Consider the following 13,257-nt stretch of genomic DNA (forward strand, 5'->3'; position numbering starts at 1 on the left):
TGACTAAACTGCCTTGTACCCCTAGAGGTAATTATGACACCATTTGGGTAATCGTTGATAGACTGACCAAGAGCGTTCATTTCTTGCCGATTCGAGAGACTTTTAATTCTGAACAGCTGGCCGATGTGTTTATTCGTGAGATCGTTTCTAGGCACGGGATGCCGGTATCTATTGTTTCGGATAGGGATACGCGTTTTACCTCCAGGTTTTGGAAAAAGTTTCACGAGGAGATGGGTACCAAACTCCTCATCAGTATTGCCTATCACCCGCAGACGGATGGTCAGTCCGAGAGGACCATTCAGACTCTTGAGGATATGTTGCGGGCCTGTGTAATCGATTTTGGTGGTAGTTGGGATCGTCACTTACCGTTGGTAGAGTTCTCGTATAACAATAGTTATCACGCCACGATTGGGATGCCACCGTTTGAGATGCTGTATGGTAGGAGGTGAAGGACTCCGGTCTGTTGGGGTTCCATTGGTCAGAAGAAGTTGGGTTGTTTGGAGGTGGTCGAGGCTACGACTGAGAAGCTCGATAAGATTAAGGCTTTTATGAAGGGTGCTCAGGATCGTCAAAAGTCCTACGCGGATAAAAGGCGAAGACCGATTGTGTTTGAGGCTGGGGATCGGGTTATGTTAAAAGTTTCTCCTTGGAAGGGCATTATTCGTTTTCGTAAGAGGGGGAAGCTCAGTCCGAGGTTTATTGGTCCGTTCCGTATTTTGTCCCGAGTTGGTGAGGTAGCATATAGGCTGGAATTGCCGAGGAGCTCGCGGGGATTCATCTTACTTTTCACGTGTCTCATCTAAGGAAATGCTTAGCGGATAAAGAGGCCCATGTGCCTCTTGATGATATTGAACTCGATAGTAAGCCGAACTACGTTGAGCAACCGATTGCTATTCTTGACTGTCAGAAGAGGTGTCTGAGTAATAAAGTGGTTAGGCAGGTGAAGGTGCAGTGGAGACACCGTAGGGGTTCCGAGGCTACTTGGGAATCCGAAGACGAGATGGTGAAGCACTATCCGCAGTTGTTCCTATCGCATCGGGATTCGGGGACGAATCCCATTGTAAGGAGGGTGGACTTGTAACGCCCGCTAAATTTTTCAGTTTAAAGATTTCCTGCATGTAAAGTATGTATAATTCTCGGGATTTAACCGACGTTTCTCGGAAGCCTTTACGTCATCCTGGTACGTTAAACCATCTAACTTTTCTTCCATAATGCCTTATACTTCAATTTGGAGGGACTTGGATGTAACTTCTTTTATTATAATTATAAAACAAAACAAATCCTAACCCTAACCCTACCAGCAGCGATCGGCCAGAAGATCAGCCACCCCCCTTTTTTTTTGCTTCGACTTTTTGAGTGATTCCCAGGAATTTAGAACTAGTTCAAGGTATGTACTACAATCCCCAACACTTTTTTCGTTCACCCCTAATCGTTTTGATGCTAAATTTTGCCGATTCTTTTCGTTGGACAGATTTCGGCCAAGGTTCAGTTGACCCGCTTCCCGTGGATAAAAATTAGAGTTTCTGGTGTAGAAAGATTCCCAGGTATGGCATTTACATCATATTAAAATTTCGTGGCCATTGGAGGTATTTAGGTCGATCAATCGATTTTAGTTCGAAAACTAGGGTTTATCGGGTGTAGAATCGTCAATTGTTGAGTTTGATGCGTTAATCGATTGAATGACCAACCGAATCAATTTGCATAGCCTTAGGGGGGTTTAAGGGCTGTGGGAAACTTATTTTTTTTTGGTACTCGGGGCTGATTAGGTTGTTGATTAGTCAATCGAGTCGGTTGTGCGCGAATTGTCGTTTAAACATTAAAGTGAGTGTTGTAAAAAGGAACCGTCGACTCTATCAACTCGGGTGACATAATTATGATGTATGAAAAGGTTAAGATGGGAATTTGGTCCATTTGGGGCTGATTTGTTTGGCAATTGGTTTTAAGAGTTATTACGCGCGTATTCGACTCGATTTGCATACCGACGGGTGAGTTGTGCATCATGGTTAGCCCCGACCATGATCTTAGGGTGAATTTGGTTAATTGAAAGGTTTTAGGGGCTGAGGTAAAGTAAATGAGTGTGGGTTGGGCCTCGGGCCAAATTGTTGGGCTTGAACGGCCCGTTAGGCAAGTGTGTTCTTACGGTCTAGTTTAGTAATGCGTTGTGTACAATTTACAGGCCCTTACTTGTGAGTGTGCACTTAGAGATTTCCTAGCTCGTTGATAGTGTTTGGTTGATTTCAGGTGAGTTCATGATGCCCTTTTTACTCTTTTAAATTTTGGGCTAGCATGCACACCTAAGTGTTTTTCTTACTTGATGAAATGTTTTAAACGATTTTATATAGGCTTGCTAGTATATGGTAGGCCTTGGGATGTTAAAAAAAATATATATATATATACACACATTATTGTTTGGCCTATATTTGGCGATGTTGTAGTCGTTTCGACTACTGATGTTGCGTATGCCTACTTTGTGTTTGCATGCGTTGATGTTACGTGTTTGGGTTGTACGTTTGCTCGACCCCGATGTTATACGTTGATGTTATATATATATATATATATATATATATATATATATATATATATATGGGATGTACTTGAAAGGATGTTTATGTATATATTTTGTATATGTATGTATGAGAATGTTTAGTCTTCGGTAATGATGACTTAATGGATGCACTCTTTTTATTTTTAAACTTTTGGTATGACTATCATAATTGTTATTACTGATATTATTTACTTAAAACTTTAACTCACTCAGCTCAAGCTGACTTTGTGTGCATGTTAGTATGAGTTTCAGGTTAGGAAGAGGATGCCTTATCGCTTGGACGTGCACGAAGCTACTTGAACGGTGAAGGGCATACGTGGATGGAAGAATGTATTTTGAACAATTTTATTTTAAATAGTTTCATGAATTATATTTAAAATTTGGTTTTGGGCAAAATTCCCGGGTTTTAGGGAACTTACTTTACTATTTATGTTTTCCGCTGAATTTACACTCTGAGATATTTGTTTTAATAGAAGAAACCGTTTTCAAGTTTAATTATTTTAATAAGTATTTTGTATGAATACCAACTGTGGGGTTCCCGGGGTTCGGGGCCTTACAATACGATTTCTTCTAAATATGTCCCTAAGTTTATGACATCTAGACGTTAATGAAATCAAATCAAGTCTAACATATATATGACAGATTCCCACGTCACGTACATCATTGTCTTGTATTTTTCCTAGAGATATTAAATATTAGTAGGAGCTTTAAGTGTCTCAATCATAACCTACAAGATTTGCAAGAGGTGGGGGAGTGAAAACTTGATATTATCTCAATTACTCCTCTTGTACAAGACACTGCTCCATCACAACACTATTCTATCAAAACTTATCTCTTTATAATTTACTACTACTCTTACAAAAGTTTCGTTGTTACTTAAACGTGGGCATATTCAGATTTCTTACTAAACTAATTCTCACCAAGAGAAACTACAACAAATTATATTATTAACTTGTTTCCCTATTAGAATCTATTGGTCTTTATATATTGGCCAAAAAGCATGTAAATTTCCTAAAGGCTTCTAAAGTCAGTGGGAGCAGTAAAAGTCCTTATAATGACTTGTTATCAGTACAAGAGGCAGGGGGAAGAGACTCATTAAATTTTACTCCGAATTTAACTCCTATTACACCTCTTGTACATCATACTACACCAACTCTTACACACTTAGAATCCTAAGAATAATAGCAACCTAACCAAGAGCTAATCCATAAAACCAAGACTTTTTAAAATTACCCAATAATCAACTCAGGAGGCCATCTAGGTTTTAAAACCTACTAACTTTGATGATTACGTAGTCTCCCTAACTAAGGTTGAAATGGATGTTGAAAAGTTTAATGATCCTACTCTTTATAATTAAGCCATTAGCATCAAACATAATTGACTCCATAAGTCAGCGTAACGTTTTGAGATTTGGTTGAATCACCTAAGAGTGTTCATAACTAAACTAAATCCCAATACGAAACGTCAAGACAATAAGAAGCACGATTAATTGTTAAAGGTTATATTCAAGGAGAAACTAATTATCAAAGAATCTTCTTACCTATATTACAAAAGATTTATTTAAGGGTCATTACTGTTCTAGTAGCTTATAATAGTTAAGAGCTACATTAGATGAACATTAAAACAACTTTCCCTAACAACCGGCTTACATATTTATATGTTCATAAAATAACCTAAAAGTTATAGACTGAAGGTCAAAGAACATTCAGCCTGTAAGTTAAGAAAATCCATACATGGGTTAATGCAAAACATCAAAGTGTGATGAAATCTTAATACAATTATTTTTGTCAAGAACCAAGTGGATTAATGTACCTACCTCAAGATAGCAGGAGCAACTAAAACAAACTTGTCCTTATATAGATGATATTCTTTTGACAAGTATATGCTACATAAGTCAAAGCATTGTTCATACATACTTTGATTTGATAGATCTCAGAGATACCCCTTACATGATAGATATCATAACATTCTAAGATAGACCAAAAGTAGACGTCTTATGTAGGTTCAAGTCTATACTCGTTCAGATACTACTCATATTGCAACACACTAGATATGTCTGAATTATTGCGAAGCATCTAAAAGAGTATTGAAATATCTTTAAAGCAAACGAGAGACTATAATTTAAAAGAATTGAGAATTCAAACCAGTTGATTACTCTAACCATTGTTATGTCCAAATATAACAAAAAGTGATTTTTAGGATATATTCTTATGTCGGCAAATATACCTATCTTATGGAGGAGTCATAATGAACTTATAACGACAACCTAATCAATAAATGTTGTTGAATATTTATCAGTGGACCCACAAGTTTATTAGCTCCCTCTAAATTGTATATTGAAGACTTGTTGTGATAAAGTCAGCTACCTTGTTTTCTCAAACAGTAACAATTCGAGAGGTGCTACATTAAAATTTGATCTAAAAATTATTATTCGTTTATGAACGAATTGAGAAAACTAAATTTTCGTATCGAATACATTTATGATATGTTTAAGGATCCTATAACTAAAGGTCTATTGCCCATAAATATTATGAAAGCGCTTATAATCATGACGGGTTTATTGATGACCATGTACAACGCATATCGTACTATGAATGATTAACTAATTTTTCCTCACCAGTTTTGATTTTGTATGTCTCTTCCTATGTTCTACATGCATAATGACGTATAGACAAATTATTATACAAATCAAACGTTCTGAAGGCTTACTTGAAAATTTTGATCATAACTACTTATGTTTTAAATAAGGACTGCAGCATGATTATGGGGGGTCTTGAGATGATGTTCAATTCAATGACTGTATTTCTCTGCTCCAGTTTAAGTTTAAAGCTAAAATGACTGTTAACTCCTGATTAGGCTTATCTAATGCTCATAATAAATGATTACTCGGTCAAGTGGGAGAATGCAAGAATAAATATTATATATATATATATATATATATATGTATGTATGTGTGTGTGTGTATGTGTGTGTGTGTGTGGATCATTTATATTATCATAGACCAAAATAATTAATTATACCTTATCATATATTAGTTGGGTAATTGTTGATGTGCCATATTACCTTTAATTAAATAATAAAGGGTTTCCCCTTAGGTGAGAATAAATTAACATCATAACCTAATCAAAAACACACATACAATTTTTTGTGTCTCCTCTCTCCTAAGTCGGGTTCCTCTCAAGAACCCTAACACCATCCTTAACTATACATCCTAAAGGGGAACTCGATCAAGATGACAAGCATGTCGACTACGTCATACTCTACTGCGGTTACTATTCTCCCTGCTGTAACAGGTTCATAGGTTTAATATTTATCATGTTTTCTATTACTTTCATGAAGAACTGATCAACATACCTTTTGTCTTTCAAATTTAGTTCATTTTACTTTTGGATCTGTCACTTTGTTAATGAAACTTTTACCCTTTCAAGTTACTTGTTTACCTCTCAATTTTGGAAATGAAACTTTTGACACAATTTTTACCATAACGAGTCGAACCGATACTGACCGACTTCTCGCTAGCTTTCGAACATGTAATGCATTTAACCTGGCTCACCACAACGCTCAGGTAGGGGTGTTCATCGGTTAGGTTATTGATTTATTCGATTTAACTTGTTCGGTTGTCACACCCCGTTAAGCGATTTGCAGAAGATAAAACTGTAATGTCACAGACACAATTGATATCAAATACATTGTTAATAAATAAACATTATTAACTAATTTACAATATTTTACATTGCTCTAACATCTTTTAAAAACTAGGAGATACAATCAAAACTAGTTCTTCAACTACCTCACTTCTAACTCGAATTCTTGTATCAATTTACATAGCATCGATCACAATCCAAACAGATAGCGCATACACACTTTACTCATTTTTCTGAATACCTGAAAGCATGTTAAAAACTGGTCAACTACGAATAGTTGGTGAGTTTCATAAGTTTAACGAAATCAGTTCTACGTACCAAACAGTCATAGTTTGTATGTGCGCGCGTATGTAAGAAAATATATTTACGTTGGTATATGTACATCTGTGTCTTTGTATATACATATGTATGTGTATAAATTTATGATAAAAGTTTGGAATTGTGATAAAATCGTGACTGTTCACTTGTACTACGTGCCTTCATTTTTTCACGTAAAATCAACCACTGTGAACCTCATTCCGCCCACAACGATTCCACGTCAAATCAACCACTATGCCCCCCCCCCCCCCCCCAATTCCGCCCACAATGGTTCCACGTAAACTCAAACGTTACATAGTGTAAACACAAATAATTTGTATTTTCTACACATAGTATTTCCTACGCCTATCCACATAGTATGTATATACAGATATATACATATATACACACACACACACACATATATATATAGTATTTATCACGTATCACCAATCATTGTGGCCCTGCTTCCACCCACAATATGTATAATCACAATACATTCTTGGCATTCATGTCATAATCAAGTTAGTCTGTTTAGTTGCAGCAGAACTTGGCCCATAGGCCATACTCAACTTTAGTTTACTAAGTTGCAGGAGAACTTGACTCATAGGCCATACTCAACTTTAGTTTAGTAAGTTGCAGCAGAACTTGGCTCATAGGTCATACTCAACTTTAGTTTATTACTATTGTGGCCCTCCTTCTGCCCACAATAGCCCCATGATCATCACCAACCGTGTTAACCCCATGGCTATTACAAACCATGTTGTTTCCCAAATTAGTTATGTTTAACATTACATAACGTGTTTGTATAAACATGTTGTCACGTGTAATTTCATTATGTTTTGTCATTCGTACTATCTCCATTTAATATATCAATCAACAATCCTAATCACCTTTCATCAGCACGTAGTTAATCATTATATTTATAGGGACTTTTCGTATAAGAACGTTTAGATAATTTATATCCTGAGCCATTTTCAGATAGATAAACGTATATAAACATGCTTTTCACCCCAAAAGTTCGTAAACAGTTTGAAAATATGGGCGATGAAACTCACAGTTTTGTAGGTACTCAATGCGAGGTCAGGTCAGGGTTCGTTTCCCTTGCTATCACTTAGTCCCTATAGTCAATATTTTAATAATATTAATATTTTAATATTATTATAATCTTTATACTTAGCTGGGCTGTATAACTAGTCTGGATGTGGCTGTAAAACCCAGAAAGTGTCAATAGGCTTAGATTATGATGTTGTTCAATTTCTAATGTCTAAAATCGAACTTGGCTTAGTTTCCTTGTTTCACCAGCTGGCCCAAGTTGCTTATTTCCGTTTATTCAGTTTGAGTTGGAGAAAAGCGCGCATAATCTATCCAAATTGTCCGGATTTATCAAAAAAAAATTCATTTTTACATAATTAATCTGAAAATATATTTCTTAATCGTTTTCGATGTTCTGATATTACAACAGGTTCGTTAACACGAACTTGCCGGGTTTTCGTCAGAATTGAATTTGTTTAATCTTCAAATTAGCATAATTAATTATCCATTAATCATTAGATCATGAAAATTTAGAAACTTATCAAATAAAATATGTATATTTTTATAAAAATATTTCTAGAATTATTTACTGATTTATAAATTTATAAAAAATCATTTTATACGCTATATTTAGCCCGAAAATCATCCGTTTATACCAAATTATTTTTGAAAAATCTGCCAAAATTCCTGAGTGACCAAAAAACTTCCCAAAATAACCTGTAGCAATTCCAAAATCTAATAATCTTGCCTAATATCATTTTCGAGCCAAAAACAACCATGAAAATTCAAATAAATGCGAACGCACAAAAAATACTTAGGGTTTTCCAAATGAGACCAAATATCATATGTGATCATATTATACCAAATATGTGTTCCCCACAAAATTTTATAATTTTTCAAGTATCTTAAGTATTTTTCCCAAATAAACGCCCCAAATCAGGAATAAATTCGCCAAATATTTTCGGATGGTCGAAAAATTCAAATTTGGACAGGGACTCAATGATATGCTCCCTGATTTCCCTGAAAAATTTCATGGCCTAACAATATGCACATCACAACCTTAACCTAAACAGCCCGCAATCAAACATTTCAGCATTACCATTGCGGTTTTCGCCCGTTTTCGGTCTCTTAATCCAATTTCCAGGTTCTCGTGCTTCTATATAAGCTAAGTACAGGTCCTATATCACAAATCAAGTATGTATCATCAGGAGACAAGCCATAAAAGTTAGGGCTTCAGTTAAGGTTCTAAACCGAACTTTTGAACCGTAAAAACGTCGTTAAACCCTCTAATCCGTGTTTATGGCAAAAAAAAAAAAAGATTATGATTCTGATTTCCAACCAGGTGTACCATCAAAATAATTTTTGTATGATTTTAAAAAGTTTTACATGGTTAATCATGATTTTTACTAATCAAACCATCATCCTTATGCTTAAACCATGTTTAATCAAGTATGAAATGGTCATAGACAAGTTACCTTAGGGTTTTGGCTGAAATGGAAAGGCTTCAGCTGGAAGAAGTTAAGTTATGAAGACATTTTCAATTTGGATTGGTTTAACAATACTTTAAAACAAAATATTAAGGGGTGGATCCCCTACTTATGGCCGACCCTATATGGGCTCATTTTGGGCCCATTTTGGCCAAATTTTCTCATTTTGCGTGCCCGAACATAAAATCTCGAGTCCAAATTTATTTCGGGTTCGGTTTTTGGCACGAAAAATATATCTGGTGCGACAAACGTCGCGAAAACGAGTGTTTTTCGGCTAATTTATTGTAAATTTAGAAAAACATACTATTTGTTTGTAAAAATCGAAAATATTTTCACGAATCGCTTAAAACATCCCGAACAAGTGTTTGGTAAATCTTTTTCGGCTTAACGGGTGATACAATGCTTGTTTCGAAACTATCTTTCGCATTTAAATCCATAGCGGGTAGTTAAACGAGCATGTTTTCGTTTTACTAGTCTGCTATCATACTAAAGCCTTAATATCAATATGTTGGCTTATAATAGACATATATCACTTATAGATGGTCCCTCGGGATATCTGGGTCATATTCAGACCCGTTCGGTTAATCGTTTGTTTGCTACTCAATAAGCGGTTAATCGCTTATTCGATAAATAAATACTAAGGTATACTCGATTTTGCCACAAATGTCACATCAATTATGAGATTTTTTTACTCCTAGTAGAAAATCGAACCTAACCAAATTCAGAAAGGGGCTAATCGAACCGAATTCAATTCGATTCGGTTTCGGTTAAAATTGAACAAATCGATTTAAATCATATTAATCGAAGTCATCATAACAATTTATTTTGTTTGCGTTCTGGGTTCGAACAATCGTTTGGGTTCTGTACTACATCAAAAATTCAAACAAGCCCAGCATATACATCTTAAAACCAAATCAAAAACCAAAGTCTTAATTTGGATTCAGTTGTTTCGAAAACGGATACGATTCGGCTTTCATTTTTATTTTCGGTTATTTTGAACAGCGCTACGCGTAGGCATATTTACTTTTTTGAAATAATAAAATATCAACGTAAAAAACTGAGGCTCAAGAGGAAAATAGGGTTTAAAATGGAGCTTGTTAAAGGCCCGAAAAGTGACCCGATCCTATAAACAAATCCAAATCGAAATCCATCCGGAGATATCAAGAAACGCCACTCAGTGCGGAATACTACGCCAGGTATTGTTGCTTTCATCTCCTTTGAATTAGGGTTAAGATCCAATCTGTCGTAAGCTTTAGATGTGTATTTGTGATCATAAACTCATGTTACCCAGAAAGTTTATAATCTTTTTAACACAGCTGCAGTCTTGGAAATATTGGGATTAATTCGGCGATTAATTGCTAAGTTTAATTTTTAGCTTTCCTTCAAAGATTCACATATAAAAATGTGTTGACTTGTCTTTGACTTTTTGGAGCTTATACATGTATTTATACGCACTTGAAAATGAGTGTCTTGTTTATTTTTAACCATTCAGAATCTTTGTATCCATGTTTCACATACTCATATCCTTCGCGACATGTCATGTTTGGTCAGATTTTGGAACTTATATTTCCTATATGTCCCAGTGTATAATCGCGTATTATTGATGTGATACGTTTGATCCAAGCAGTTTGCCCAATAATCGGACCGTTTAGATGTGTGTTTTGGAAACCATAACTTTAACTGAAATATAGGGTCAAATAATATCGACTGCAACAAAACTGATTTATCAAAGCCTATAAGTTAACCTAGTTTGAATTCAGAAAACGACTTAGGACGTATTTTCTGGTTATTTTTATAGACAAGTTCTTTAAATTATCAAATTGTGGAAACAGTTAACCAACTGTGATTATCACATCTTCAAAATCTGATGCATCTTATTCTTGTGATAAATTACAAAAGGTGGGAAATATGGCTAGCCAAAATGATTCTGGAAGAAAATCAAATGAAAATGAAGTACCAACTTTCAATGCTGAAAATTTGCAAAGCAACATGAAAGTGATATACTACTGGTTAGTTTTAATATTGCATTTTCAAATTCTTTTATGGTTCTTGTTATTCTTTCAGTTGATTATTGTAAGGGAAAAGTGAATACGGTGCTGTCATGCGTGTAAGCTTAGACGCAAAACTTATCAAAACTACGAAGTTTTTGATTAAAAATAGTCAAAATTTAATTTTTAACCCTAATCCCTACCATCTATCATCTATTTCTCAACAGCCAGATCTCCCTCTCATCCACCGTCTCCCAAGGCTTTGAGAGTTTTTCAAGTTTTTTGTTTTAGTATCGCAATTGATGGTTAGCAATCAGTCAATTTTAAAATTGATTTGTATCCTTCCCTAATGATTTCATCATATACTTCCCAACTGAATCTGCGATTGCGTATGAACTTATATTTGTTTAAGAAATTCACTCAAAATTCAGGTTATTCATTCCTGCAGTTGATCATGAATTCCCACTTTATGTTTTATTAATATTTAATTTAATAATAATAATGAGTTGTACAACAACTGAATATTAATATTCTAATTTTGTGGAATGTGGATACAACAATGAACACACGAATGATACTGATACAAAAAGGTATTCGATGTTAAAGCAAAGTAAAGAAAGACTTCAAAGACATAGATGACATGGGTCAAAATATAGTTTTGATTTAAGGATTACGTTAATTGCAGATCTAAACCTTGGGAGACGGTGGGTGGAAGGGAGATCAGGCTGTTGAGAAATAGATGATAGGGATTAGGGTAAAAAATTAAGTTTTGACTATTTTTCATCAAAACTACGTAGTTTTGATGAGTTTTGCGTCTAAGCTTACACGCATGACAGCAACGTATTCACTTTCCCCTTATTGTAATTCTTGTTTTGTGATGAATATGCAGTCGGACATTTATGTCCATTATTGGTGGTGTGATTGCTGGAATATTGGGAGTTAACGGCCTCATGGGGTTTGTGGTTTATTTACTGGTTATGGCGATTACATCTGTGTGTTTGACTGCACGAACCGGTTTTTCTGTCCACTCATATTTTGACAGCTGGAATAGGGTTCTACTGGACGGATTTCTTGGCGGGCTTTTGGTAATATCTCATATCTGTTCATTGTATTTTTATATTTAAATTTCTTTTGCTAGATTTGTTTATTAACCAGCCAATTTTACCTTTCTTTTCTTTGTTTTTTCTTTTTTTTTTTTTGCAGTCATTTGTGCTGTTCTGGACGTATCCTTTTATTGCTGTTTTATTTTTATTGCACTTCATATAAATCTATTTTGGGCCCTGTTCATGAAGATTAAGGGTGGCAACTTCCCTTTAGCGGTTGTTTTTGTTTTACTTTTTTTTTGTCTTCAATAGATAAAGTTTGAAACTTGGTTTAAACGGGTCGAAAATAACCCAAAGCTTTTACAAATGCTTAAAATCTCCAAAGTAACAAATCAGATTATTATTTTAAGAATTGAGGCTTGATAAATTTATTTTGTACATTTGTTAATTATAAATTCAAAAAAGGGTTAAGAAGTGATTCTAACCCGACCCGACCCAACTCATTTAGATGGCCTGTGTACTTTGTTCAACCCGTTTTTGTAAACTGGTTGACTCGCTAGCAACTTATTAAATGAGTTGATCTGGTAACCCGTTTTTGACCAGTTTAGCCTATTATTTACAACCTAGGTAACGCGTTTCCAACTTGTTTACTACCTGCCAACCTGTTTGACACATTTTTATTAACTTGTTAATCGGGCTTGTTCTGGTTACATGATTTGAAGTCTGTTCTCGTTTGTGCACATCTTCTAAATGAACTATTTAACCCACCAATCCAAATTGATTATTTGTTGTTCTTGTTTGGTTATCCTTAACAAGAAAACAGATTTGCTTATGATATTGTGCACATCTTCTAAATGAGCACGAATCAATCTCTTCTTTATGGTGCCTGAGCGGACATGATTTGTTTTTGTAAGTTATGAACTGAAGTGTTTTAAGGTTTGATATGGTAATTCTTGAACTTTTATCGTCTTTCTTGAGACTTCATATATGTTTTAGGACAAACAATTTGATTTTGATTTGATAATGATGATAAGGATTTTAATTGTTTATATAAGATTCCATGTAAGTTGTGTTGTGTGGATGATGATGAAGGTGCACAAATCTGGTTATGGGTCCAAACCGGTTTGGTTTTGGTCAATGATAATCAAAAATGTTTTTTTGCCCAAACCTGTTACATAATCAGTTTTAGTTCGGGTTAAAAACCAGTTTCTGTTTATA

At 34.9% G+C, this 13,257-nt stretch overlaps 1 protein-coding gene across 1 annotated transcript; it reads left to right on the plus strand.

The window, feature by feature from the left end:
- Window positions 1-10,877: 10,877 nt before the first annotated feature.
- LOC143609212 (uncharacterized) lies at window positions 10,878-13,056 on the plus strand. Its single transcript, XM_077084030.1, has 4 exons — window positions 10,878-11,017; window positions 11,886-12,081; window positions 12,200-12,219; window positions 12,863-13,056. Exons 1-4 carry the CDS (start codon window positions 10,917-10,919, stop codon window positions 12,891-12,893), a joined length of 348 nt encoding a protein of 115 aa, XP_076940145.1. The 5' UTR covers window positions 10,878-10,916; the 3' UTR covers window positions 12,894-13,056.
- Window positions 13,057-13,257: the final 201 nt, after the last annotated feature.

This window comes from Bidens hawaiensis, unplaced genomic scaffold (assembly GCF_021521415.1).
Source record: "Bidens hawaiensis isolate Kalapana, Puna unplaced genomic scaffold, B.hawaiensis_p1.1 tig00419513_1, whole genome shotgun sequence".
Taxonomy (NCBI): domain Eukaryota; kingdom Viridiplantae; phylum Streptophyta; class Magnoliopsida; order Asterales; family Asteraceae; genus Bidens; species Bidens hawaiensis.

What these genes read in the sequence shown, in the direction of transcription:
- LOC143609212 (XM_077084030.1), top strand. Translation starts at nt 10,917, where the DNA reads ATGGCTAGCCAAAATGATTCTGGAAGAAAATCAAATGAAAATGAAGTA. An exon ending in ATGAAAGTGATATACTACTG is followed by an intron (nt 11,018 to 11,885) that starts GTTAGTTTTAAT and finishes ATGAATATGCAG; the next exon opens with TCGGACATTTATGTCCATTA. An exon ending in GATTTCTTGGCGGGCTTTTG is followed by an intron (nt 12,082 to 12,199) that starts GTAATATCTCAT and finishes TTTTTTTTGCAG; the next exon opens with TCATTTGTGCTGTTCTGGAC.